This window comes from Dromaius novaehollandiae, chromosome 18, assembly GCF_036370855.1.
Source record: "Dromaius novaehollandiae isolate bDroNov1 chromosome 18, bDroNov1.hap1, whole genome shotgun sequence".
NCBI lineage: Eukaryota > Metazoa > Chordata > Aves > Casuariiformes > Dromaiidae > Dromaius > Dromaius novaehollandiae.
Genome location: NC_088115.1, coordinates 15,153,482 through 15,177,880, shown reverse-complemented (window position 1 = coordinate 15,177,880; position 24,399 = coordinate 15,153,482). Strand labels below are relative to the sequence as shown.

At 58.6% G+C, this 24,399-nt stretch overlaps 1 protein-coding gene and 1 long non-coding RNA gene across 4 annotated transcripts in view; both read left to right on the top strand.

The window, feature by feature from the left end:
• Positions 1-1,904, top strand: part of SLC39A11 (solute carrier family 39 member 11) — a 101,670-nt gene extending 99,766 nt beyond the window's left edge. For all 3 annotated transcript variants that reach the window (XM_064522806.1, XM_064522805.1, XM_026112469.2), the window contains exon 10: positions 140-1,904. In XM_064522806.1, coding sequence (XP_064378876.1) covers positions 140-218 — 79 coding nt within the window. In that variant the 3' untranslated portion in view covers positions 219-1,904. The remainder of the gene's footprint in view (positions 1-139) is intronic.
• A 12,218-nt stretch (positions 1,905-14,122) lies between these two features.
• The window catches only part of LOC112990614 (uncharacterized), a 52,048-nt gene continuing 41,771 nt past the window's right edge, over positions 14,123-24,399 (top strand). The window contains exon 1 of the long non-coding RNA XR_003261107.2: positions 14,123-14,832. This is a non-coding gene — a long non-coding RNA (uncharacterized LOC112990614). The remainder of the gene's footprint in view (positions 14,833-24,399) is intronic.

Genomic DNA, 24,399 nt, shown 5'->3' with positions numbered 1-24,399 from the left:
CCGTTAAATACGTGGGGAAATACGGAGGACTTTGGAAGAGCCCTTGCCTTGCCTGCTTGAGATAAAAGCAGTGCGTTTTTCATCCTAAAAGAACATCCCAACTCCTAGGAGCTCACGGCCTCCCCTTTTCTCCTTGCAGTGGCAATGGGAAGCTGGCTTCCTGGACCTCAATACTAGGATTTGTGGTGATGATGTCCCTGGACGTTGGCCTCGGGTAATGGCAGGTCACCGCTCCCCGGGAGAAGACTTCAGAGCAATTTGTGTGGCGGCACTTGGAACTGGACGTACTTTATCCTCTAGACTTTTTTGTATATACTTTTTGATCTGGTTTGGTGTTGATTACCTATAATTTTATATATCTCCCCCCCATAACATAATGTTGATGGTTTTCAAAGCACAAATACGGGTGGCTCCTTGCAGGTCCTGGTTTCCTTTTGCCACCAGATTTTCTTTTTTTCTCCACAGGGTTGTTGGTGAGACGCATTGGCTGGGCTGCAGGTTACAGTTCACTTTCCCTTCAGCTCTGGGGTCGTTTCTCTAAGCCAGGTTGCTCTTGGTTTTGATCATCTTTGTTCTGTAGAAGATTAGAAATCCACTGTCAAGTGTTTATGCTGCTCTGTGGTTAAGTACCGAGGCATTTGAATGGAGTAAACTCCTTAAAGAGTCTCGATTTCCACACTTGATTTTGGAGGCAGGTGGAAGGATCAGTCCTAAGGTGTCATAGACAGCGCTTTGGAGTAGCAGGTCTAATATATCCTGCTGGTCCCTGGGAATTTTTTAGGGTGCTAGTTGTTTTGATGGATGCAAATATAACAAGTAAAAAATGAACTTTCTTGGTGTCTCTGCAAGAGGGAAACTTCTTTTTTTTCTGAAACGTATCTCCCAGGTGGGGCTTTGTCGCGATGCACTACCCAGAGGTTTTCTCCTTTGAAGAAAAGGGAGGGAAGAACGTCTGTTTTGTAGCATGCCGTCTGTTAAAAGGCGAGGTGTGGTTATCCACGTTGTTGATAATGTGCTATGTGGTTGTTGTACGGCAGGATTCGTTTCCACGTGGGCCAGTGACTGTGTTTCTAATGTTACTGAGCAACAGCTGTTGTATGGCTGCTATTTTCAATAGTTCATAACTCTGTGCTTTCCTGAGGATCTCCGTGAAGTGTCAACGTGGGCTTTTCCCAGAGGTTGCCCCGTTAGCGCTTTGTCTCTGCAATGGCCTTTGGAGAGCGCGGAGCTGGATCAGACGTGACCGAGAGCCCCGGTGGGACAGCAGCTCTCCTTTCCCTCAGCAGGACCAGGGTGAAATAATTTATCGGGATGAATTAACCATCCAGCCTAACGAGTCAGCAGCATGCGCCGTGTGCGTCTGCCTCTTCACCCCTCCTCTTCTCCAGCGTCCCGCGGGCTCAGGAGCGAGCCCTGCTCAGCTCCCAGGCGCCCGGCGCTGCGCGGGGGCCCTGGTGCCACCACCTCCAGGGAAGAGCACAACGCCGGAGCTGGCGCGAGGATGCGGAACGCCTCCCTCTTGGCCGAGGGTGCTTCTCTTCAGCGAAAGGGGTTAATTAGCCTCTTAGGAGGAGCAGTTGCTAACTGGATCGCCTCGCCGATGTTTGACTTTGTCAATCCCTCCGCAGTCGCGACTGCAGCAGGTTGGTGCTCGGGGGACCGGGGCTGCGCGCGGGGCGACTCTAAGCCGTCCTGAGGTCCTGCTGGGAGGTCGCAGAAGGCAGCCCGAGGGAACCGGCTTGGTCAACTGAGCGAAAGCCGTGGGGTTTTGTTTGGTTCATTTTTTGGTTGGGTTTCATTTGTATTTCATCTGTATGTCAATCTGGATGATACAAAACTACTGTTTGCCGATGGGTTTGACCTCTTAACTGTGATTGGTTTCAATAAATGGGAAATTCAGAGTTTGTACTGCTTTGTTTCAGTGCAGCGAATCCATGCCTTCTCTTCTGTGCCTTCTCTTCTCCTTTCTCCATTCTCCTGCCTGTTGTTTCTCCATCGTGCTTGCTTTTGGCTTGCCAAAGGTCCTGCCTCTCAACTGGAAAGGTAGTCTGTTTTAAAAAAAACCCAAAGCCAAAGCAGCCCAGCTCTGCCCTGCCTCGTCCGGGCTCACTGAGTGTTTCAGCCTTCGCTGGCGTTCTTGCAGCAAACCAGCCCGCTCGCCGCCAGCTCCGACTCCTGACACTAGTAAATGCCTTATGACTCAGAGAAAACCACCGCGGCAAATCCCTCAGGAAAGCAGCAGCCAAGGTTTTGCCTGCGCTGACTTGAGGGTACGTGAGCATCAGCCAGGCAGCCGCACGCGCGTGTGCGTGCATGCACGCGCACGCATCGGTGCTTCGCCTGGAGCCGGCCCCGACGGCACCCGCGGCGTCGCCTCGGCTCGAGCGCTGGGGGAGGCGCAGGGATGGAGGTCGTGATGTGCAACGCTGCGCGCTGCGGTCCCAGACGCCGGGGATGGAAACGGGAGGGCAATGTCCTTCCTTCCACCTGGAATTCCCTCCAGCAGCGCGGAGCAGCTCGGAGTGTCCGATCTCGCCCTCCCCCGGGAACCTCGGGGCCGCAGGGACCGGACAGACCCGCTCGGGTCTCTCGGGTTTGGAGAGCGAGTTGCCTTGGCGGCTGTGCCGTGAGGATGCGCAGCCCATCGCAGCCGTTGCAGCGCGCGGGGCGACCTGGGGCGACGGCCTTGCAGCAGCAAAAGCGAGGGGCGTCGGGACCCCTAAAAGCAGCAGGTGAGCACCGGCGGTGCCGCGTCGCCGGCGCGGGGCAGGAGAAGGGGAAGCGCCGTGCCCAAGGCCGCCCCGGAGGAGAACAATGGCCCTTTGTCCGCGGCGGCTCCACGGCTCCGCGCAGGTGAACCTGCCCGGCCCGGCGCCTTTCCCCCGCGACCCCCGGCAGAGCCGCCGGCCACGTCCCCACCGCCGCTCACCGAACCCGGTGCCGCTCCAAGTGTTTGTGAAGCTTTTAGCTCTCCGTTTTCAATCACGTGAGACCTGGCAGCCTTGGGGGTGTCCACAGGTCACGATTTCCAGCAGACTCTTTGTAGGTAATGTTTTCTTATTTGATTTCTGGCGTGTGGTGTAAGTTGGTACAAAAAACACATTATGCGTTTAAAGGCAACCTTGTAATCAGATTGCTGAGAGATAATATCACATAATGCATTTAATCCTGCTTAGATGTAGCCAGCTGAGATAATTATGTACATTGGACCCGTAGGAAGCGAGTGGGGAGGGCAGGGGGGCGATGCAGAAAATACATATGAAAATCCTTCTTTTCTGTTTGTGCCCTGGGGGCGAGTGGAATTATATATCTGTTTCTTGCTATGACGGAAAGGCTGGCTGAGGGCCAGCCCCGAAATTATATGGGGAAACAATAGCTGTCAATTAAAAGGTGGAGTTGTGAGCGAATGCAACGCAAACACACAGCCGAGCTGCACGGAGTGAAGTGCTCGGCTTGTTGCTTGGGGCTGCAGCCGGGAGAAACCGGCTCTCGGGTGGATGGAGCTGGAGTGGAAAGAGGGAAAATTGTCCCGTGCTTGTGCCGAGCCCCAGCTGGCCCTGCCTGGGTGACACGTGCGCCTGCAGCCCGGTGCCGCCGGGGCTCGAGGCTGGCGCGGGAGCTGAGCCCGGCGAGTTTGCAGTTCGCATGCTGCTGATGAGCACATACATGGGTTTTCTGGAAGATTTGAAGCCACTTATAAAGGTTTTTATTATGTCTCATCCACTTTTCCAGGCAGCCTCTACATTCTTGCTTGCCTCTGACTGGAGTCAAGTCGGAGGTTGGTTCTGGCGTTGGCAAAATCAGAATCGCGTGGAAGTGCCGACGAGGCCAAACGCCGCAGGGCTGCACGACCCCCCCGCGGGCAGAAACCGCTCCGAGGGGCGCGTTCAGGCGCCAGGGCTGCCGACACGCGTGCGCGGTGCCGTGCGGAGCAGTTACCCCCTCGCAGGCGTCTCTGCAGCGACGGAGCCGGCGCTGCCCACCCGAGCACTGCACCCGGCTTCCCTCTCCCTGCAGCTGGAGCATTGAACCGCCGTGTACGCCGAATCGAAGGGTTTTCCTTTCTGGGGGTCCTGCAGGGCGCAAGCGGGAGAGGAGGGGACGCTCGGGGCGAGCGCTGCCGCAGGATGCTGCCGAGGGCAGGCAGCAGCTACGGGCCATTTCCCGGCTCCAGCAGGGCTTTGGGGCTTTTTGCCTGAAGACAGATGAGTATCTATCTGCAGGCTTTTAAAACCAACCACGGTGCCCAAGCGAAGACTGTAGCTGCCTTTTATTTCAGCGGGAAGAGCCCGGGCAAGCCAGAAGGCTGCTGCAGGGTGGGTGCATTGCACCATCCAGCTCTCCCGCGGGCTTTCCTCCCTGTTAAGCGTATAATTAATCCCCAACCTCCATGGCCCCGTTCAGCCATGCCGTCACTGTCACTCGCGTTCGAAGCAGCCGTCAGCACCTGCCACCTCCGTGCACAGACAGGTTACAGCAGATTTGCACCAACGTTGGGGCTTAGGCGTCTTTCTGCTTTCCCTGCTCGTGCCCCGAGCGTGCTCACGGCAGCCAGCACCACCGGCCAGCCCCGCGTGCCCGCAGCCGCGGTCCTCTGCGTCTGGGGGGACGAGCCAGCAGCAGAGCTGCCCTTCGGGGCGGCTGGTTTCGGCACGGCATCTCCGGCGCCTTTGAGGCCGTCCCCGGGGAAACCGCCGCTAGCGTCGCCCGGGCTGCTGCAGGGAGGCGTTTCCTGCCCGTTGCACTTTCTTCTCCGGGTTTTTAACCAGTAAGAGAAATAGCGTTAAGAAAAGTCAGTATTAAATGGTAGTATCAGCACTGGTGATTTCTCCCCCGCTGCTGCTTTCTCAGTTCAGCCTCACACATACAAAAACTTTAGGTTGTTGGGTTTTATCTTAAAACAGTAATAACTTTTTGCATTTGCTGGAGAAAAACTTAAGATGTGATTCTTCCACATCCAAAAACCTCAAAACCCCCAAAGTAAAGAAGAAGGTCTTTTCTAAGTAGTGTGTGTATGTGCTCTTGCGATTGGGTTTAAAAGTAGCCCAAAAACCTCATGTAGGTTTGTGGCCTGCTGTTTGCTTTTTTGATATATGCTTTTGGCTTTTCCGATCTGTGCTGGTGGAGGAGAGCGGCCTGGGTGTTTGGTTAAGGGCACGAAGATCCCCGAGTTCTCCGTGGCCCCGGCGGTGGTGGCTCTGGGCACGGGGCGGTTCGGGTGCGTCGTAGAGGTGGGTGCAAGCACTCAGCCCCCCCGGGCACTCGGGGTCGCGTCCGGACAGCGTAGCTAAACGAAGCTGCTGCAGAGAGATGAGCAAGCCAGCTTGGGGCAGTGGAGGCAATTGGGGGTCTGGTGGCAATTTGTCCCACAGCAGCGTGACGCGCTGGCCCATCGCTTTTGCGTGAATTCGGTCTGGTTGATCCTTCCCTCAGTCCAAGGGCCGGACGAGGCCTGACAGAGGGTCGACTTTCTCGCCTGAGCCAGTAGCATCTCTTTTCTGCTTTGGGTGGCAACAGCGATGTCCAAGGCTGGCATCGGGTTTTCCCTCCAGGATGTGCGTGCTACTCTCTCCTCCCCAGTGCTGCGGTGCAGGGAGAAAGCGTTGCCCCTCGGCTCCTGGGGGATCCACCTTGGCTCCTGGGGGATCAACCTCGGCTCCTGGAGATCCACCTCTGCTCCGGGGGTTCCACCTCAGCTCCTGGAGATCCACCTCAGCTCCTGGGGGATCCACCTCTGCTCCTGGGGGATCCACCTCAGCTCCTGGGGGATCCACCTCTGCTCTGGGGGATCCACCTCAGCTCCTGGAGATCCACCTCTGCTCCTGGGGGATCCACTTCAGCTCCTGGAGATCCACCTCTGCTCCTAGGGGATCCACCTCGGCTCCTGGAGATCCACCTCTGCTCCTGGGGGATCCACTTCAGCTCCTGGAGATCCACCTCTGCTCCTAGGGGATCCACTTCAGCTCCTGGGGATCCACCTCTGCTCCTAGGGGATCCACCTCGGCTCCTGGAGATCCACCTCTGCTCCTGGGGGATCCACTTCAGCTCCTGGAGATCCACCTCGGCTCCTGGGGGATCCACCTCTGCTCTGGGGGATCCACCTCAGCTCCTGGAGATCCACCTCGGTTCCTGGGGGATCCATCTCGGCTCCTAGAGATCCACTTCTGCTCCCGGGGGATCCACCTCGGCTCCTGGGGATCCCCCCGCCTTGGTCCGATGTCCGTGCTGTTCCCGCGGGGCACCGCGGCGGCAGGCGGCGAGGTCGGCACGGCAGCGGGACCGGTGCTCCGCAAACCGCTTGGGCTGTGCCTGGCTTTTCCACCGCAGGTAGCGCAGACGCCGGCACGTGCCCTCTGCCCGCTCCGCCGGCGGCCGGGGAGCACAAGGCGGGAGCAGCGGCCGTGCGAGCCGAGGCCGGGACATGCCGCCGGGACGCGGCTCACGTCGTTTCCCGCTGCACCGGGATGCGGGAACGCTGCCGCGGGGCCGGAGCACAGCAGCACGGGCGGACCGGGGCGGACGGGCACCCGGTGCTCGCCGGCCCGCGCCAGGGCGGCGGGGAAGGCGGCGGCGGCGCTTTCTCGGGAGCGGGCGGGGACAGAAAACCCCAAGCGAGGCCTTTGCACGCAACCGAACAATAATCCCATTATTAGGGCCCAAGCCGTGAAACCAAACACGGCGCAGGAATGACTCGGGCTTGCACGGTGCGTGCCCGGGGTAGCGCGTAGCACCTGAGTCACTGCTTGTAAAGGAGTCGGTTTCACCTCCCTCCCCTCCCCTCAGGAAAGGAACAATTCAGACCTTCAAACAAAATGACTTTATCCTTTGTGTGCGCGCTTTGTTGTACTTGGCAGCCAGGCTGCAATTAAACCCGAGGCTCGCTCTGCCGTGCGCACACACGCAGGCTCCCGGCTCCTCGCCCGGCAGCGCCCGGGCGGCCCATCTTCCCGCTCCGGCGGGGCCTCGGCCGCGCGGCGCCGGCTCCCTTCCGTCTGCCCGGCACGGCGAGCCCGCTCCCGGGGACCGGCGGGGCCGGGAATCGTCCTCGGGGTCCCCTCTTCCCACGGCCGATATTGCGGGGTCATTGCGTTTCCAGCCGGCACCTAGGGCCAGGCTCTGTGTTCAGGCATCAGCTGGGGCTCTCGGGGTACGTGAATTTAGCCTTGCACGGTCAAGCCAGCCTTTGTAAAGCTGGGCCTGAACAATGCATTATTTCAGCTGGTGGGTAGAAGGGTGGTGACGGCATGGAAACCTTCCAGTCCGACATCCTCAGAATGACGTTTTCCATTCGGTTTTGTCATGTGCAAGATGCAAAAAGCCAAAATTTTCCTCCACGCCGTTAAAGATCTGCCCTGAAGCCTCTCGCCCAGCCAACATACTGCTGTGTGCGGGGCTTAACGGGGCTGAAGCACCGGCTCCTCCCCAGGACGGGGAGCTGAGCCGTGTCCCACCTGCTCCACCGCCGCCAGCACGACGCGGGATGAGCAACGGAGGCAGCTTCGCAAGGAAAGATGCAAAATCCCCAAACTTAGCTGCTTTTTAGTTCACAGCACGAGGCACATGCCGTATTTGGCTGCGATGACACAACTGGCCCAACTCAAGTCCTTTGCAGACGATTTCTGTGAGAGCCAAGGGCTGCAAAGCCACCCAAGGGAAGCCGACCTTTCCCTCGCCGGGGGGGTCCTAACTGTCGTTAATACTTGATCAGTGCTTCCCGCATCAGGAGGGCTGAAAACATCAGCAAGCAACAACGTCTCCTGCAACAAGGCGGAGAGCCGGGGAGGAGACGGGCCCTTCCGGAGCCGAACCGCTGCACAGGGAGACCCTCGGCTGGCTGCCGCGGCGCTGGGCGCTGCACGGGCACGGCGAGGCCGGGGACACCGCGAGGTCCCGGCTGGGGCAGGGTGTCCTGGACGCGGCAGGACACAAGCTCGGCCGAAGCAGCCTGGAAAACGCCGGTGAGGACGCGGGAAAGGGCCGACGTTCCTCCTCGGTGGGGCGGTTTCTCTGCTTTCTTTCCCTCCCCCTCTCCCCGAAGCGCTCGGAAACAAGTGCCGTTTTATTGCAGATAACTCCGCAGCTGCACAAAGGCTGCCTTGTGCCGCGCGGCGCCAGATGTTCAGCATTTCACAAAAACCGGGTCGCCAGCTACCTGCGTCGCGGGCGCAGCAGCTGCCCCGGCGGGGAGTGAGCTGCCGCGTGGCCCCCCCGCACCCCGGGCGGCCGCCGCGATGCCCCAGCCCTGCCCAGAGCTGGTCCGGCCCCGCACGGCGCCGGGCGTCCGGCTCCTCCGTGTCTCCAGCCGAGGACCCGGGATGCGGGTCGGCACGCCGAGGCTGCGGGAGGGTCCATCACACGTGGCGTCAGGCCGCTTGCAGGTGAGGGTGGCAACGGTGCCCTCCCGCATCCCGCTCTCCTCCGCGGGAGAGGTGCGTGGCTGCCTGGCTCCGCGCCATCTCCGCCCCGCGCCTCTGCCCCGATCCCTTAATCATTTCCAAAAAATCACATGACAAATTACAGAGAGATAATTGCGGTCAATTGGCCTCTTATCTGGGGCGCGAGCCTGCCGGGCAAACAGGAGAGAGAGAGTTAATCCTGGCACCGGGCACGGCCGCGCAGAGCAGGTTCTCCGTGGCGGGAAGGGCAGATTTACTGCCGCTGTTTGCAGCTATATTCAGCGTTTTATTGCAACCCTAATTATTACTCGCTATCAAGACCTTGCGGAGGCGTCAGGCCGGCACCAGCGGCTGCCCTGTGCGCGGAGGGCGGATGGACCCGGCAGCTCGGCTGCTCCCCACCCTTGGGCCCGCTCCCGCAGCCCTGCCGTGCCCTGGGGCCCTGGGGGTGCACGGGGCGACGGCCTTGCTGCCTTCCTCCCCGAATCGCGGGGCCGTGAGGAACCCAGCTGCAAGGTGCCGTCGGGTCCCAGGCTGCGGGTCCCCTGCTTCGGCCCGGGGACGTGTTTTCTGCAAGGGTGAAGGTGGCAGGGGCAGGCGGGGACGTGGCAGGATGGAGGCAGCCGTGGGAGCGTGCGGCTCTCACGTAGACGGGGCAGAGCCAACCCACCCATCGCTGCCTGGGAACTTGCATCTTTGAGATCCAGCATACGAAAAAGCAATTGCTATGTGATAACGGAGGTGGAAATCCAAGGGTTTGGGGTCGCTGGAGCGGCAGGAGGAGCCCGGCCCTGCGCTCAGCCCCTTGCACCCGTGCATCCCATGCGCATCCCGCGTGCGTAGTGCTCCCGTGGTGCCGGCACAGGCGGACCGAGCCGAGCCCCTGCCTGTGCATCCGCACCGCTGTGTGTCCGGGGCCAGACTCGGGCTCTCCTGGCAGCCGGGGTGCCTCTGGGGGCAGCTGCCCCCCGGCCAGTGCGCCCGGCCCCCGGGCCAGCTTTCTCATGCAAAGCGTGCGGGGGGAGCGGAGCCCCATCACCCCATGGAGCTGGGCAGCTCCGGCGCGGTGAAGTAATCCTCCCCCGGCACCCGGCGCGTAGAAAGCCCGGCGGAGCACAAGTGCCTCTCTGTCCTGCCCCTTTCTTCTCCGTCCCTTTAATGATCTTACTCCTTTGTCCCCAAACGTTTGCTCTCCGTGGCATTGTCCCCTCTGCTCCGGGAGCCGGCCGCCCGCCACGGGCAGGACCCTCCGCGTTGGGCTGCGAAGCTGCTCGCGATGCCACCTGTTTTCTCCACTTCATTTTCCAGGACACCCCATTTATTTATTTTATTTTATTTTATTTTTGCTTCTGGTTTAGGGTCTATTAAGCTCGCTCCTTCTTCCCCGGCCCTGGGAGACCCGGTTAATGAGTAACCATAGCGTGCTTAGCGGCAGCTACCGCAGACAAACTGCCGGAGACTTTTTTGGAGCTGCATAAGGGAACGTTTGTTCTGCAGCTTCTCAATAGATCCTTGTGCAGGAGGCGAAAAGTGCGGGGAGCGAAAGAAAGAGACACTAAATCACTGGGCTCCTTGAAAATCTCGCTGCGTGTGTGTTTTTATTCCTCGCTATAATAGATGTTAGATGAGTCACCTTTTCAAGTCTGAGTGATGAATTTATCTGCGGAGCGGAGCGCGCACACTTTGCAAAAGCGTTGCAGCTTTCAAGCTCTCTTTAAGTAACTTCAGCACAAACCGCGCCGCCCGGACACTGGCAGGGTGTGCGTCGTGGGGGGGGGGGGTCCTTTGTCCCCCTCCCGATGCAGAGCAGATTTCGTTGTCATGGTTCATAGTTTCAGTGTTGTCGTGGGGGGGCGTTTGGGGGTTTGGGAGGTCTTTGCTGGCGGCGTCGAGGCTCTTTGGCCGGCCGGCACGGGCCGGGTCGGGGCGCGAGGATGCCGTGCCGCGCCGGGCAGCAGGCTGGGGCCTGCCGGCACTTGGCTCTGCCGTGGCGTTCCTGCATGACCTCGCGAACGGCGTTTACACCTCTCTTCGGCTTTGTCACTGCGCAAACAGGTGACTAATGTCCTTGCCACACTCCGAGCCTGCAGGGCAGCGGCTGGCTCGGCTGCGCGGGGCGAGGGATGCTCGGAGCGCGCGGGAGCTCCGTGCTGGCGTGCCATGCTCTCGCCCGCGGCGTGGGAAATGCTGCTTGAGGCGGTGGATGGCACCTAACACGTGCTGAAGTGATCAGCGGCAAAGGGAGAGTTTCCCGGGGCAGAGCTGCCCTCCGCCACCTCGCTGCGGGTTTCGGCAGGGATGTGCAGCAGCTCTCGCTGGCGCGGTTTCCCCTCGCTGCTGCCCGGGCCGGGGGCAGCTGCAGGAGCAGCACCCATGCAGCAGTGCTGCAGCAGCCCGTGCACCCCGGAGCAGCACCCGTGCAGCAGTGCTGCAGCACCCATGCACCCCGGAGCAGCACCCATGCAGCGGTGCCGCAGCCACCAGTGCCCCGGAGCAGGCACAGCCTTTCCCAGGACTGCCGCGCTCTGCTTGTGGTCCAGGCTGCCATCCAGAAATGAGTAAAAAGCTGAAAACATGTAACCGCATTTTTCCTCTTCTTTTACAAAACCTCAGGGTTTTTCTTTCTTTCTTTTTTTTTTTTTTTTTTGAACTTTGGGATTGGTTCAAGTTTTGGGCAAAGATTCAGGTTGTTTTTGTTTTACCTGAAATGCAGCTCCCTGTTCCCTGGAGCAACAGTTCTTTATTGGCTCTTGCAGACACTTGGCACTCTCCGCGAATGAAATAAAAAGCTTTTTGTTTCCATATTTCAATATATTTATATATATTTAACTGGTTTGGGGAGGGTATTTGGAGGTCAGAGGACTTCTGGAGGTTACAGGGCTGGCCAGGCCCTGAGAACAGCCGGCCTGCGGGAACTCGAGCCCCTGCTCACCCTTTCCCTGCCGCTTTCTCTTGCATTTTCTTGACGCTTGTGCTCATCATGAAGGGCTTTTTGTGAAAAAAAAACAAGTCCAAGGTGAACTTTACAGATGTGCCATTAGAAAGCGGTGTGGTAAAAGTAACACGGCCTGCGGCCGTGAGCCCAGCCGTGCCCCTGGGACGGTGTTCGTGCTGACAAAGCTTTCACAGGAAGGAGCAGTTTTTCCTCCCTTGCACCAAGGGTTTCGCAGAGGGGCTTTGAACATTTTGGGGTGATTTCCCTGTTTGTCTGCAGGACAGTTACCAACCCGGCTTCGGGGTCCTCCCTGCCGACGACGGAGCATCCCGAGGACGTTTGCCGCTCCTCGCCTGCGGAGGACGGGTCCCGTCGGGGTCGGCGAGCCGGGGCCGAGCCGGTGCTGCCCTGCACCCACATTCCCGCTGCTGCACCGGCCCGTGACGAGGGGGCCTGGCCCCGAAGCGGCCCTGAAGCAACATGCACACCCAGGATTCATCAGCTTTCATCAACTCATCGACTCGCCTTGAGCCACGGAGGAGCTGCGGGACGGAGGAGCGGCAGTGCGGTGCCCCGCAGACCTGCCGCAGCCCCGGACCAGGAGGACCAGGCTGCTTGTGCAACGCTTTTTTACCCGCCCCGACGTCTCCGCTCGTATCTCCAGCAAAAATCTGCTCCCTTTCCCTGTTTGCCAGTGCACTGAGAATTTCCTATGCTTAAAAGCAACCTGGAAACGGCGGGAGCCAGCGGCTCGGGATGGTTTTGACCGGCGTGCGGCAGCCCTGGTGCGAGCTGTGCCGTCCCCCCCCGGAGGACGGAGGATGCTGCTAATGGCTCCGAGCAGATCCGTCGGGAAACCACTGATTTTCTGCGACTTGGAAACATCTGGTCGACATTCTTCCGTCTGCAGCCTCTCGTATAATTATCCTCATTACCTGATCCGCGTGCGCTTTATCTCGCTTTATCGGCGGCTCCGCGCCGGCTCCCTCCGCCACCCACCGCCGTCGCGCAGCCTCGCCGGCCGCTTTGCTAATGAAACCTCCGCGCTGGCTCCCTCCGGCCGGCTGCTCCCCTCCCCGTCGCAGCGGCGGAGGAATGCGGGAGAGGAATGCCGCCGGTGCCGGTGCCGGTGCCGCGGGGAGGGGGCGGCCAGCGCGCTGCGACGACGCCTTTGTGTCTCGGCCGAGCCGCAGGCACGCGAGGCCGATGGGCGCACGCGAGGCCGATGGGCGCACGCGCTCCGGGCTCGCCCGGCCCGACGCGGCGGAGCTTGGCATCTCCGAAAACCCTTTGCAGTCACGTCATCGTCTTGCAAAACCCGGGCTGGGATCGTCCCGTGACTCAAAGCCCGGCTCTGCCGCGAGTGCCTGGCTCCCGTCTCCATTTCGGACGGGGCCGTGGGGTCTCCCCCGCGCCGGGCGCGTCTCGGGGACCCCGCGCCGGGCGAGCGGAGCCGCAGCAGGGCCCGGCGGTGGCACGGATCGCTTGCACAGCGCCGTGAACCACGTCTCGCAGGGCTGCAGCCCTTTCGGCACGTGGCTCTGAAGACGTGCCAGCAGCGAGGGAGGCAGAGCCGCTTAACTGAGTTACGAAATTGGGACTTTTCTCTGGGAAACCCAACGCCCTCTGAACACGTAGCCCTGATGACTGTGCAACACTTCCGTGCTCCCGGCCCGTGCCTGGCTCACATTAGCTCCTTAAAGACCCCGTCCAAGCTGTGCTGAGTCGACAAGAGTCTCTCCAGCGATTGCAGCGAGCTTCGGGTCTCATCCTCGCGACGGGCACGGCGGCCGGGCGCAGCAGAGCTCCTCGCTCCAGCCCCAGCTCCGCCCCGGTTTGGTCCCCGGGAAATGTCTCCTCGTCCCTTTGCACCGTCCTTCCCGGTCCCGAACCTGGGATCACCGTGCCGTGTCACGAGGCGCCGGGGGCCGGGGCAGGCGACGGCAGGGCCTTGGCACCACCCTCCCGGCTGCAAACACAAACCCGCGCCTGGCTGTCGCTTTGGGAGGCGATGCTGCTGCTTCCACGCGGGTCGGCTGCTGCCGAGGCTCCTCGCCCGGCATTTCCCAGGGGCCGCGGGATTTTCCTTCCCCTGCCGGCTCCCGGCTCGGCTCTTGGCTGCTCGGTGCGCTCTGGCGCTTGCCAAACAGGTTTAATTTGCAGAATGTGGGTATGAAGAAGTAACGCAACCCCCTCCGCCGCAGCTCTAAAATATTATTTTTTTCCTTTTTAATATACCATAAACGATGACCTTTTACCTCCTTAAAAACGCAGCCAACACAAGCACAACAATATGATTTGTGCAGTATTTCAGCTGCGGTTTCTTGAAGAAATTCATCTGGTCTCCAAGCAATTAAGGGGAGGGAAGCATTTCCACTCCGGCTTCGGGCCCTGAAAACATGCCAGGAGGGTTTTTTTCCCCTTCCCTCTCTCTTTTTCTCCCCCTCCCGGCTCCCCTTGCTCCCTTGTCCTGGAAGGCTCCTGCCGGCTCCCTCCGGCAGCGCGAGGGCGAGCCGAGGCCGGGATCGTGCTGGGGGTACGACGGAGGCATCCAGAGCCGTGGGGGTGGCCCTGTCCCCACGCCTGCCTCGTGCCTGTCGTCTGCTCTAGGGCATCTTCCTGCAGCCTGCAGAAACCGGGACGGAGGCAAAAGCAGGCACGCGAGAGCCGCAGCGCGGTGCCGAAACGCGTGCCCGGCCGAGGAGGGCCCCTCCGGCGGGGACTCGCAGGTGACTCGCACCCGCTGGCTTGTGCGCTTGCAGGAATGGGGCTTAAATTAGCCCGTAAGTCAGCAGCAGAGTTAATTGCTCATTCTTTCCATGGATGGGTTAATAATTAATTTAAATTAATAATTGGGGCAATAATTAAACTAAACAATAACTAATACGTGGGACGATTGAAGCGATCGTTCTCGGTGGAAGTATTCGCCGCGGTTACTCATTCACCCGCTGCTTCACGCGCTGAATCCCGCACCTGGCCCGCTCGGCGCCGGGCCGCGTCGCGGGGACGGTGCGGGGAGGCGGCGGCCCCCGGCGCCCCGGAGCGCTCGGGATTCGGGGCTCTGCCCCGCCAACCGGCGAGCCGCCAGCTGCCGCGGCTGCGGGGGGGAGACCCGCCGGCTGCAGCCAGCGCGGCCCCGCGGCCCCCCCGCCGCTGCGCCGTCCCCTCCCCGGGCGGGAGGCGGCTCCGGGCCCGGCCCGGGGGGAGGAACTACAAGTCCCGTGGAGCCGCGCCGCCGCCGCCGCCGCTATATAAGGGGGGAAATGGCCCGGCCGCCGCAGTGGGAGCATCCTCGGCACCTGGGGCCGGTGGCCGCGGCTTTCCGCCGTGCTCCCCGCCCGCTGCGGGCTCCGGCCCGGCTGCCGGGAGCGGCGCGGCGCCTCCCCCGCTGCCGCCGGGGCCGCTGAGCCGCTTCGCCGGCGCGGAGCCGCCGTGCGGGGCCGGTCCCCGGAGGAGGAGGAGGATGCCGGAGCCCGCGGGGACGACGCAGCGCGGCCGGAGGTAGGTGCCCTGCTCGCCCCGGGGGGCAGCGAGGGGGGGTCGCGGGCGCTGCCCGGGGGGTCGCGGGGCGCCGGCCCGGCCGTGCGCGCTGCCTTTGTTCGCCGCCCCGCTCCCGGCCCCGGGGATGCCCCGGCCTCGGCGCGGGGTGACTCCGGGCCGCTTTGGGGAGCGGAGGGCGACCGCCCGGGTCCTCCGGGGCTGGCGACGGGAGGGTTTCCTCTTCTCTCCAAGAAGAAAAACGTGCGGCTGTTATTTTTCTTTAGGCTTTTGGGGGCTTTTCCCTGCTCCTCCCGTGGGAAAACGCTGTTAGAAAGGCTCCGTGTGAGCCACAGTGTGCGGTGGGCAGGTGCCTGGCTGGAGGGGACGGGGAGATGTGGGCCCTGGGGTGCCGGGCAGCCCCCCCGTGCTCCTCTGCCCTGCTGGCAGGGGCCCAAGGGTCTCCCCGGCGTTTGGTGCCATCTGGCAGGAGCCCGGGGGTGAGGAGCACTTGATCGGGGCTGGTGATGCAAGGTATCTTTGATGCACAAGAGCACTTTTGTGTGAATTCTGGAAAAATATGAATGAATCCCTTATTTTGCGTGCTACAACAAAAAGACCACACCAGTCTAGACCTGCAACCAATAACACACAAGAAAATTAGTGCTGTCTGCTCCTGGGGACCTAGCGTGTTGAGGACACCACTGTCTCTTCCAGTGCGCGAGCCTGCTGCTCCGCATGGACGGCAAGGGATGCCTGTTTGGGGAAAGGATGTTTGAGGTTACTTTGATATAAACAAGAAGAGCTTTTATTGCCCGGACATTGTTAGTGTTGCTCTTTGCTGGCTTGCAGTCTGCTTCCTCTGAGCAGTTTTGAGACTGCAGAAATTGCTCGGCTCTCTAGCTAATTGAGACATCTTTTTATAATCATGGTCACAGCTGGTGGGATGAAAGCAGGGAGAGAGGGCTGGTGTGCAGTGACTCAAGCCTCGGGAAGCAGCTGTATCTCAGCTTGCCCAGCGTTTGAAACGGAGATTGCTGGCGGAGGGGCTGCAGCAGGGTCGGGGAGGATGCCTTTCTTCCCTAACTCAGCCTCTGCTGTCAGGCAAGCTGCACTCTCAGGACATTTGCTTTCTTACCTCCCTGTAAACTTAGGGAGGGATGGAAGCAGCTTCATGGGCTGCCCCAGTTCCCCTCAGTCCCTCCTGGAGATGTGAGATCAAACAGTACGTTTGAAACCTCTGACTTGGACATTGCAGGGCTGAAGGCTGTTCCAAAGTTAAGTATTTTTGCATCCCCCTTTCTCAAAGGGCTCCCTGCGAACAGAGGGCAGGCTGCTTGGGCTTGCTCTTTCTGTTAAACCACTTGGCTGCCAGCTGCTTTCCACGCACAGGTGCCTAAAACGAAAGCGGCTCTGAGATGTGGTGCCCCTCGGGCTTCCCAGCGCGTTGGTGATACCTTCTGTGGGCGCCGCGGAGCGACGGCAAGGCCGGGCTCCGGCAGGGACTCCCTCCTGCGCCCGCTAACGGGGGGCATAAGGCTTTCCGAGGGAACGCGGGTGCGTATCTGCAGCGTGAAGGTGCTTCGCAGGCACCGTGTGCAGGGAGAACTGTGGTGTGCTGTTTGTGCAGGCAACTTGCTGCTGTGGCCCGAAGCATTCGTTTCTTTGGTCTCCCTCGAGCTGCTGGGTGGGAATGGTGTGCTCCGGGGGCTGGAAATGCACGGTTGCAGGAGGAGTGTGATCTGTGCTTGCACACTCGAAACGCCCGGCACGCTCCTGGGCACGGCAGCCTGCAGAGCAGGGCTGAGCTTTGCCCCAGCTGGCTGCCGTCAGCGGCAGGTTTCTCGCTGGGGCTCAGGTGCTGCGCGCTGGTGGATTTGGTTATGGTGGGGGGAGATGTTCTGCCTGGGGGCAGCAGGACAGGCTGTGTCCCTGCCCAGCCGCCTCCGTTGTGCTGGCAGAGTCCAGGATGGACTGCGAAGTGGGGCTGGGAGAGGCAGCCTGAGCCGTCCCAAGCCCAAGTCTGTCGGACTCTGCAGGACCTGCACTCCAAACCCATCATGAGCTGTGGAAGGAGCCCGAAGCTGGGCTGGGTCCCCCTTTGCTCCCTTCTGTGTGAGCAGTGGCAGAGTGAGATGGGGAAGAGGAGAGAGGTGTTAATCCTGGGTCCAAATGGCCCCTCCAGGCTTGCGCCGCTCGACCTGGGCTGCTCTTCTCGGCAGGACCCTGGTGAACCTGTGGGGCTTGAACCCCTGCAGCGCAGAGGCTGCTCCTGGGGCTCCGGGTCCCCGTGCTGCCCAGGCTGGGTCTGCGCAGTGTGATGTGGCCTGGGGAAAGGTGGATTCACCCTGTCTAGGCTGGAAGAGGAGCAATGTCCGAACAGACTGGGGGCTGAGGCCCCACGTGGTCATTTGTGGTGGATAGCAGGAAGAACTGCTTGAGGACCAGCCTTAAATTAAACTATATTTTCCTGGGATTTTGGAAGTCTCTAAAGCAGACTCAGGTGCTAGTCTTGTCTATACCTGCTTTACCTGGGGCTCAGGAGTGTGCTGCAGCTTTGCAAAGTGCAGCGCAGAGGGATGGTGTGACCTGGCCCTGGGACCCCGGCCTGTCCCAAGCGAGTGCTGCAGCGAGGTGCAGCTGTGAAATCGGGAAGCCTGGTGCAGAGCAGTCCTCTCTGAGGCTGCCGTTCGGTGTGCATTCCTCTTGTGTTTGGTCTTAAATGTATTTCCATATAGCAGCATCGCTTCTCATTGGCGGTGGGTGTTTTTTAATAGCAGTTGGCTCAGCTCGAGGCTGTGGAGCGTTTTGGACTCTGGATTTTCTATCCGGGGGCTCTTCTCTCCGAGGAATGAGCCGAGCGCCCTGCATTTTTGGAGATGAAACGCCGTGGGCCCCACCCGCGCCCCCTCCCACCCGCTCCCCGGCCCCGGACAATGGGGGGATAATGCCAGAAACGTAATGCCGCTTGCTGGGGGGTTTTTTGTTTGTTTGAACTTTGAACAGAGAAGAAAAGCAACAAAAGAGAGGGCAAGAAAAGCACAATGTTTTGCCAGTTACCAAGGCCGGCCAGAAAGTTATAACTGCATTACAAAGGGCAGCCTTGTTCGGAATGGCTTATTTCATCAGAAAGATGTATTTAAAAAAAAGGAAGGGCCAAATACTAGCATAAAGTCCCCTATGTTAGTGTAAACGCTGCATGAAAACACTTTTATTACCTCCTATAACTCCTTAATAAATACCGTTCCTTTTTGATGAAAGCTCTTAACACGGGATTAGGGTTTACAGTGTGTTGCCTTATTAGTCCCTGGAGACAGATCCCGTGTTCGGTACGGCTCCGTGTCCTGCTCTGCAGCCTGCTTCCGAGCTCCCACGTTCCCTTCTCTTCCTTTTGGGCTTCCCCCCGTGGCAGCATCCGGATCGCAGGCAGTGCTTTCCCGGACCGGCACCTATGAGGAAAACAGGCTGGAATGGCTGTGGTCAGGGAGGCTGGCTCTGGCGTCGAGTCCATCGTACAAGTGTCTTCTGCTGAGCACAGTGCTGACAAGGTGCGAAGACCTCAGCCCGGGGGCTGTGCTGCGCCCTTGCCCTAAGAAGGTAACGTTTTTCCTTCAATTGGCCTGTTCCTTCTGCCAAACCACAGATGTTTTTTGAGGGCTAAAACCTAAGCCTTTAAATAAATGTGTTTGATCCCTGGGTGGTTGTGCAGCTTTTCCTGCAAAAATGAAGCCCAGAATGGGTTTTAAATCAGGAGCAAATGTTATCTAGTGAGGCTTTCTTTCAAGCTTCTCTCTGGGTTTTTATCCTAGCCCTTTCTCCCTGGGAGGGGATCAGAGCTGCCTGTCCAGCACATCCACAGCAGAACTGCCTGTGGTCTCCCGGAGGAGGCAGTGAACAGCAATGGCTCTGTCCTAAATAAAGCCCAGTCTAAGACAACCTTGAACCTCTAATGCAACTTCTGCTCCTGCTCTTGCGCAAGAACGTGACTAGTATTTCTTGGGGCCAAAAGATTTTTGCATGGCACAGGATGTTACTATATGAAAGCTTTAGAGCTTTTTGTCTTTGAGGTGCTGCTGTGGCCTGCTTACAAGTGTTTTCAACCAGGGCAAATGGTGGCAGGGTGCTTTGGGCTCTTAATATCGATTCTCCTCCAGTCTGGGGTGGATGGAGGATTGTCACTGTCATTCTAGTTACCTTTGGCCCCTGCTGATGATCCTTTAGTCTGCGCATTGGGGAACAGCATGTTTCAGGAGTGGCTTCTCGGTTTTGGAAGTCTTTCCTGACGTTGGTGTGGGAAAGCATACTCCTGGGGTGTGGGCTCACGCGGCTAGCCAGAAGGTGTAGAGAGCATCCCTGGAGCCTCTGCACTGCATCACAGTGAGTTCCTGACCTGTGGCATTCCCTTGCTCATCTTCTATGTATATTGGATATTTCTACACGTATGAGCTCAGCAGCCGAGGGCTGGTGCATTCAGGTCGGCGGCACGGCTGGGGCTGTGCCCATCACTGGGCGCTTCCCTACGAGCTCTCAGGATGAGTGGTACTTTCTGCTGGTGACCTCAAGGGGCAGTTTGACTAGTTCAGTAGCTGTGTGACCAAATGCTTATCTCTGCTGTGAATTTTGAGGTAAACTCTAGGAATAAAAGCTTTCGGGAGGATTGCTAGGCTCCCAAGACAGGATGTCCTGCTTGTCTGTGACTGGAAGCCCCTGAGCAGAAACTCTGAGCTGAGTGCTGCCACCCTTGTGAAAAGCAGCTGTTGAGAAAAGGCTCTGCACTACGGAGAGCACTGTGATGGGCTGTGCTCAGTTTGGGGGTGGGAAGATGTTGACATCTGGGCTGTTGTGAGATGCCCGTGAGGTGTGTGGACGTGAGCATCCTGCCGGGCTGTGGTTTGGATTGGGCTCCTGTCGCTGGTGGACCAGGGGCAGCGAGAGCTGCAGCTGGTGACTCTGGAAGCACCTGGGATCTGTTTGCTTCCACCTGGAGCTGAAGCTCTCCAGCCGGATTGCTGTGGCTCAGGTGCCTCTTTCGGGGCTGGATAAGACTTGGTCTGAGCATGTGTCTACAGAAAACTCCCCGTCGGAGTTGGGGAGGAGGTGCTGCTCACCTACCTTTTTCCCCCAAACTGTGCATGTCAAATCTCCCTGTCAGAGGACTCGGGAGCGGTGGCTCGGCGAGGGGGAGGGAGGGCTTCCCAGCTCAGCAGACTGTATGGGAAATAACGATCCCCTTTTTATAGCTTCTTCAATTGTTCCCGAAAATCCTTTTTAAAGGGAGGAAAGTTCCTTCCTTCCTTTCAGCTCCTGGTATCTTTAAGAATTCGCTCTATTGTGCGCCCAGGACAGAGACCCTTCTATGAGGCTGCCGGGCGCTCTTCGGAGGCCCCCTCCCCGCGCTCCTCCCGCCCCGGCTCAACAAGCCCCCATTCTCCTCTGAAGAGGGTCCCTCTGTCTAACGCCAAGTAACTCTTAAGGGTAGCATTTATCCTCGGGCACTCAGCGCACAAAGAGTGCTGGAGTGTCAAATAAACTCACTCCAGCCTGCAAAGAGAAGAGGAAGAAAATACAAAACCCCCTTTATTTCCACCCCTGCAGGGAAACAAATACGGACTTTGTGCTGGAGAGCAGCAGCGCCCTAACGAAGCAGGGTAGTGCGCGCACTAATGTGTCTCTAATAAAATTGTGTGTGTAAGCACACATGCTGTAGTGCGTGTGAGTGCAGACCTGGCAGACAAGCTATAAATCAAGATGCCTCCGAACAAGTGTTAGCCACCCTGCATGGCCACTGCTTCCTAGGCAGAGCTGCTTGCCACTAGCTTTGATGGCCTTTCGGTGATTTCTGTGTTTGCTTTTGAAGAGGGGAGCCGGGAGGGAGATGCTGGCTCTGTCCTGGCCCTCTGGCAGAGACTCTCCCCATGGTAAGGGGTAGTGGGTGTCTGTGCTCAGAGCCCTTTGTGGTCTCTAATAGTCCAGGCCTTCAGATGAGCTCAGTGCAGCTGAGATCTGAAAGCTGGCCCCCAGATGCAGGGGCCAGCTTCATCAGGACATTTGTGGAGCAGTGGAGCCCGGCTTCGTGCCCTGCTGTGGGTGCTTTTGCTGTGCAAGATGGGCTGTGTTGCACGCCTGCCGCTGCCGTGCCGTACTGCATCGGATCGTGGCAGCCTTGCCTGCTGTCCAGCCGCGATGTGATCATCACTGGTGCGTTCACTGCCTTCACCCCTGCAAGGAGACGTGGTGACCTGCTAAGAAACGAGGGTCCCTCTTCAGTGGATGTGTTTGAACTGTGCTCCTCAGTCGAAGCAGTGTGAGTGGTGGGGGCTGAGCAGCTGGGACTGGGACAAGACAGTCTAAGCCAAGTCCTGGCTGATGCTGCCTGCTCCCGGTGGACCTGGCCGGCAGCGTGGCCCATACCTCTGCGCAGCAGCAGCATCAAGGAAAATCCTGCTTTGCAATCCTCCATCTCCATTCAGTCCTGGCTTTTCAATGCTGAATTTGGGAATATTTTTCAGCCATGCTGATTCCACATAGGACGTGCCCAGATGCCCTGCTGCTCCTGCAGCTGATGGACCTGGAGTGCAAGGGCAACCTGAGCTGTGCTGCAGTTGGCAATGGTCACCGATATTCCCTGGTCCTGACACTTGTCTCCCTGCAGGTTTTGGTAGCTTTTCATTACCAAAAGGGACAGAAGCAGACTGCCACAATGTCAGACTATCCTTTTTCATACCTAGAAGTGGGGAGGGGCAAACTGTCCGACTGTGGAGTGACGGGCCTTGACCTTCAACCAAGCAAATGGTCCTGAGTCAACAGGATTGATCTCTGGGCTCTTATGAGCAGCAGTCATCTACTGGGCTCTCATGAGTCTTCATTCCTTTGGATTGCTGTGGATTCTGGATGCTCCCTTCTGTCATCTGCAACTGGGAAAGAAACTTCCAGGAGGCCCACAAATACCTGCTTCTCTCTGAAATCTTGTGGATTACTTCTGTTGGCATCATCAGTGCTATGTTTTTTACTAATCTTGTGGAACTGGCTTCGTTACTTGAAATCCCACAATCTACAGATGTGGAAAAGCAGCAGCTTTAGCGCAGTGCTACAGGATCCCCTCTTTTTCTGGGCACCTTACTCTATTCAGCCTCATGGCTTTCTGGAGGAGGAGCAAGAAGTCCACATGCCTGTGTAGGACAAGTCCTGCTGGTCTTAGGTGAGTTGAGTATGTCCTTTTTTTCCCTTCCTAAAAAGGAGGCTTCCTGGGGGATTAAAGCTGATTTCTTATAAAAGTATGTTTTCTCCCATTTGGAAAAAAAGTGCCAAATCTAGTTACTTGCTCCTCCAGGGAGAACAGGAGAGTGGGTAGGTTTGTTTCTGAAAGCTAAAGTGGCTTTCTTCTCCTGCTTTAATCAAAGCACTGATTTTTGCACCATTCGAGCCTGAAATCTCATCCCTAATAAGGGTTTTCTTCCTGGGGTTACTGCTGAATAATGGACAAAGAAGCTAAAGTGAAGCAGACCACAAGCAGGTTTCTCTCTCTTTGCTGGGAAAGGGGGAGCCCTGCTGGTTTTCTGTGCTTCAGAGCGTGTCAGAGCAAGTGGTGGTAGCTGTGAAGGGGACCCTGTTGTTTGGCTTCCTGGGAACAACGAAGCTGGTCCCTGGGTACCACGGGGCTCCCGGTGCCGGGCAATACAGGGGATGAACTGGAAGTGCCCTGGCTCCCTTCTAGCAGGGATGTGGTGTAAGCCTCCTTGAAGCAGAAAATCCCCTTCCCTGGGGAAGGCCCAGTTGGGAAAGGGCACGAGGCTTTGGCTCCTGAGGGCATGTCCTGGGGCTCGTATCAGCTTTGGTGTCTTGGGCCTGGTGCCAGGAAAGGTGCCCACGGGGCTTGGCAGGACCTGGCTCCGTGCGGGCTGCACAGTGGGAGGCGGTGAAGGTGGTGGTGGTGGGGGGTCTCGCCCCAGCTCTCCATCTGCTTGGCATGGCATTGGGGCTGGTGGCTGAACGAGTTGGTGGCTCTTGTGCTGGGGAGGACAGGATTTGCCCCCCTCTCCTGGAGGGTGCTGCTGGTGCCCAGCTGCCCCAGGCCGGGGGGTTTCCTGGGGATCTGCCCCCTGAAGCCCCTCCGACTCCTGCGTGACCCTGGAGGGATGGTTCAAACCACTGGGTCTGTTGCTTTGAGCCTGGCCCAGCCTCTTGTGCTGTCCATCATCTAGAGGCAGATGCAATGGTCCTGCTGCTTCCTGCTGGGACTGGCCTGCTAGTGGAACCTGGCTTTTGTGGTCCCCGTGTGTTTAGGCTGAGGACGTTCCCCTTCAGTCCCTGTTACCTGTAGTTCTGGGGGCCCTGTTGCTCTCAACTGGGATGGATCCAGGCCGTTTTTGGAATACGGAGTGGGACTGACTGTTTCTCACCTGGGCACCTTGGGACCATGCTGCCAGTAGTGCTCCCCGGATTGCTCGTAGTTTCTTTCGTAGTGAGCTTTGGTCTGGAAGAATGAGCAATGTGATGAGCAAAGGTAAAATTGCTGCTGTGAAGGACCTGTCTTCCAAGTGCGGGTTTTGTTGCTGAGAAGCAAGCTGCAGAGCCTGAATACCTGCACCCATGAACGTTTTGCACCCTGCCAGGGCAGGCTACAGGCTGTTTCTGTTTGGAGAGGGAGTTTGGGGGTCCTTCCTTAGGGTCAGGAGTACAGGTGGACATGGAGCAACCTGGTGCAAGGTTTTCTCTGCCCTTGGGAATCAGTTGCTTCCCTGAATGGAAGATCCTCTGAAGTGAGGCTGTAGAACAAAGGAAGGTTTCTTCTTACCCTGTGAGTGGTCACCAGGCCAGGAGTTCACTGTGTTGCCTTTCCACAGCCAGGTTTACTGCAGTGTCTGCATGACTATGAACTGTTTGCTGGCATAGGTGGCTTGTGCCCAAGGTGTTTGACCTCTGAGCAGCCTCTGTAACCACAGTCCCTGCAAAGATTGCCTGGAACTTGCTTGGTGTCTTCCTGCTGTGGGGAAATATCTCAGGCTGCATTCAGATGGCATATCCTAGGTGCCTGACAGAACAGAAACCCTGTGTTGTCCTGGCCTCTCCCAGGCTTGCTGGGCTCTGGCACGTGCCCCCATGGTGCTGAGACCCAATGCTTCCCTGCAAAAAGCAGGGAGGTGCTGCAGGCAGCTGAGTCCTGCTGTCTGGTCAGCCCTGTAGCCACACCTCAGCTTCTGGGGGGCTCAGATGTCCAGTTTGGGTTAGAGCTCATCTGCTTTTGCCTGCTGCTGATCTGTCAGTCCAAGAAGATAGGTTGGCAGGAATGTGTGGCTTATGCTAGTACCTGTTCAGGAGCGGCAGGGCTGAGAGTGCTGCTTCCGCACCAGAGCGTTGTGAGCAGCAGACTGTGCCAGTGCGGTTGGAGGGAAACTGAAAGGAGATGTGAAGATGCTGGTCTTGCCTCTTGCTGAATGCAGATCCAGGAGGATGTGGTCTGTGGTGCCCCCAGAGACAGCTCTGCCAGCTGGATGCTCTTGGGGATGGAAGGAGATGGCAAATGCAAACCTAGAGACAAATCTGACTTGCTGTTCCCGGACTCTCCACACAAGCACTGCAGTTGGATGGATG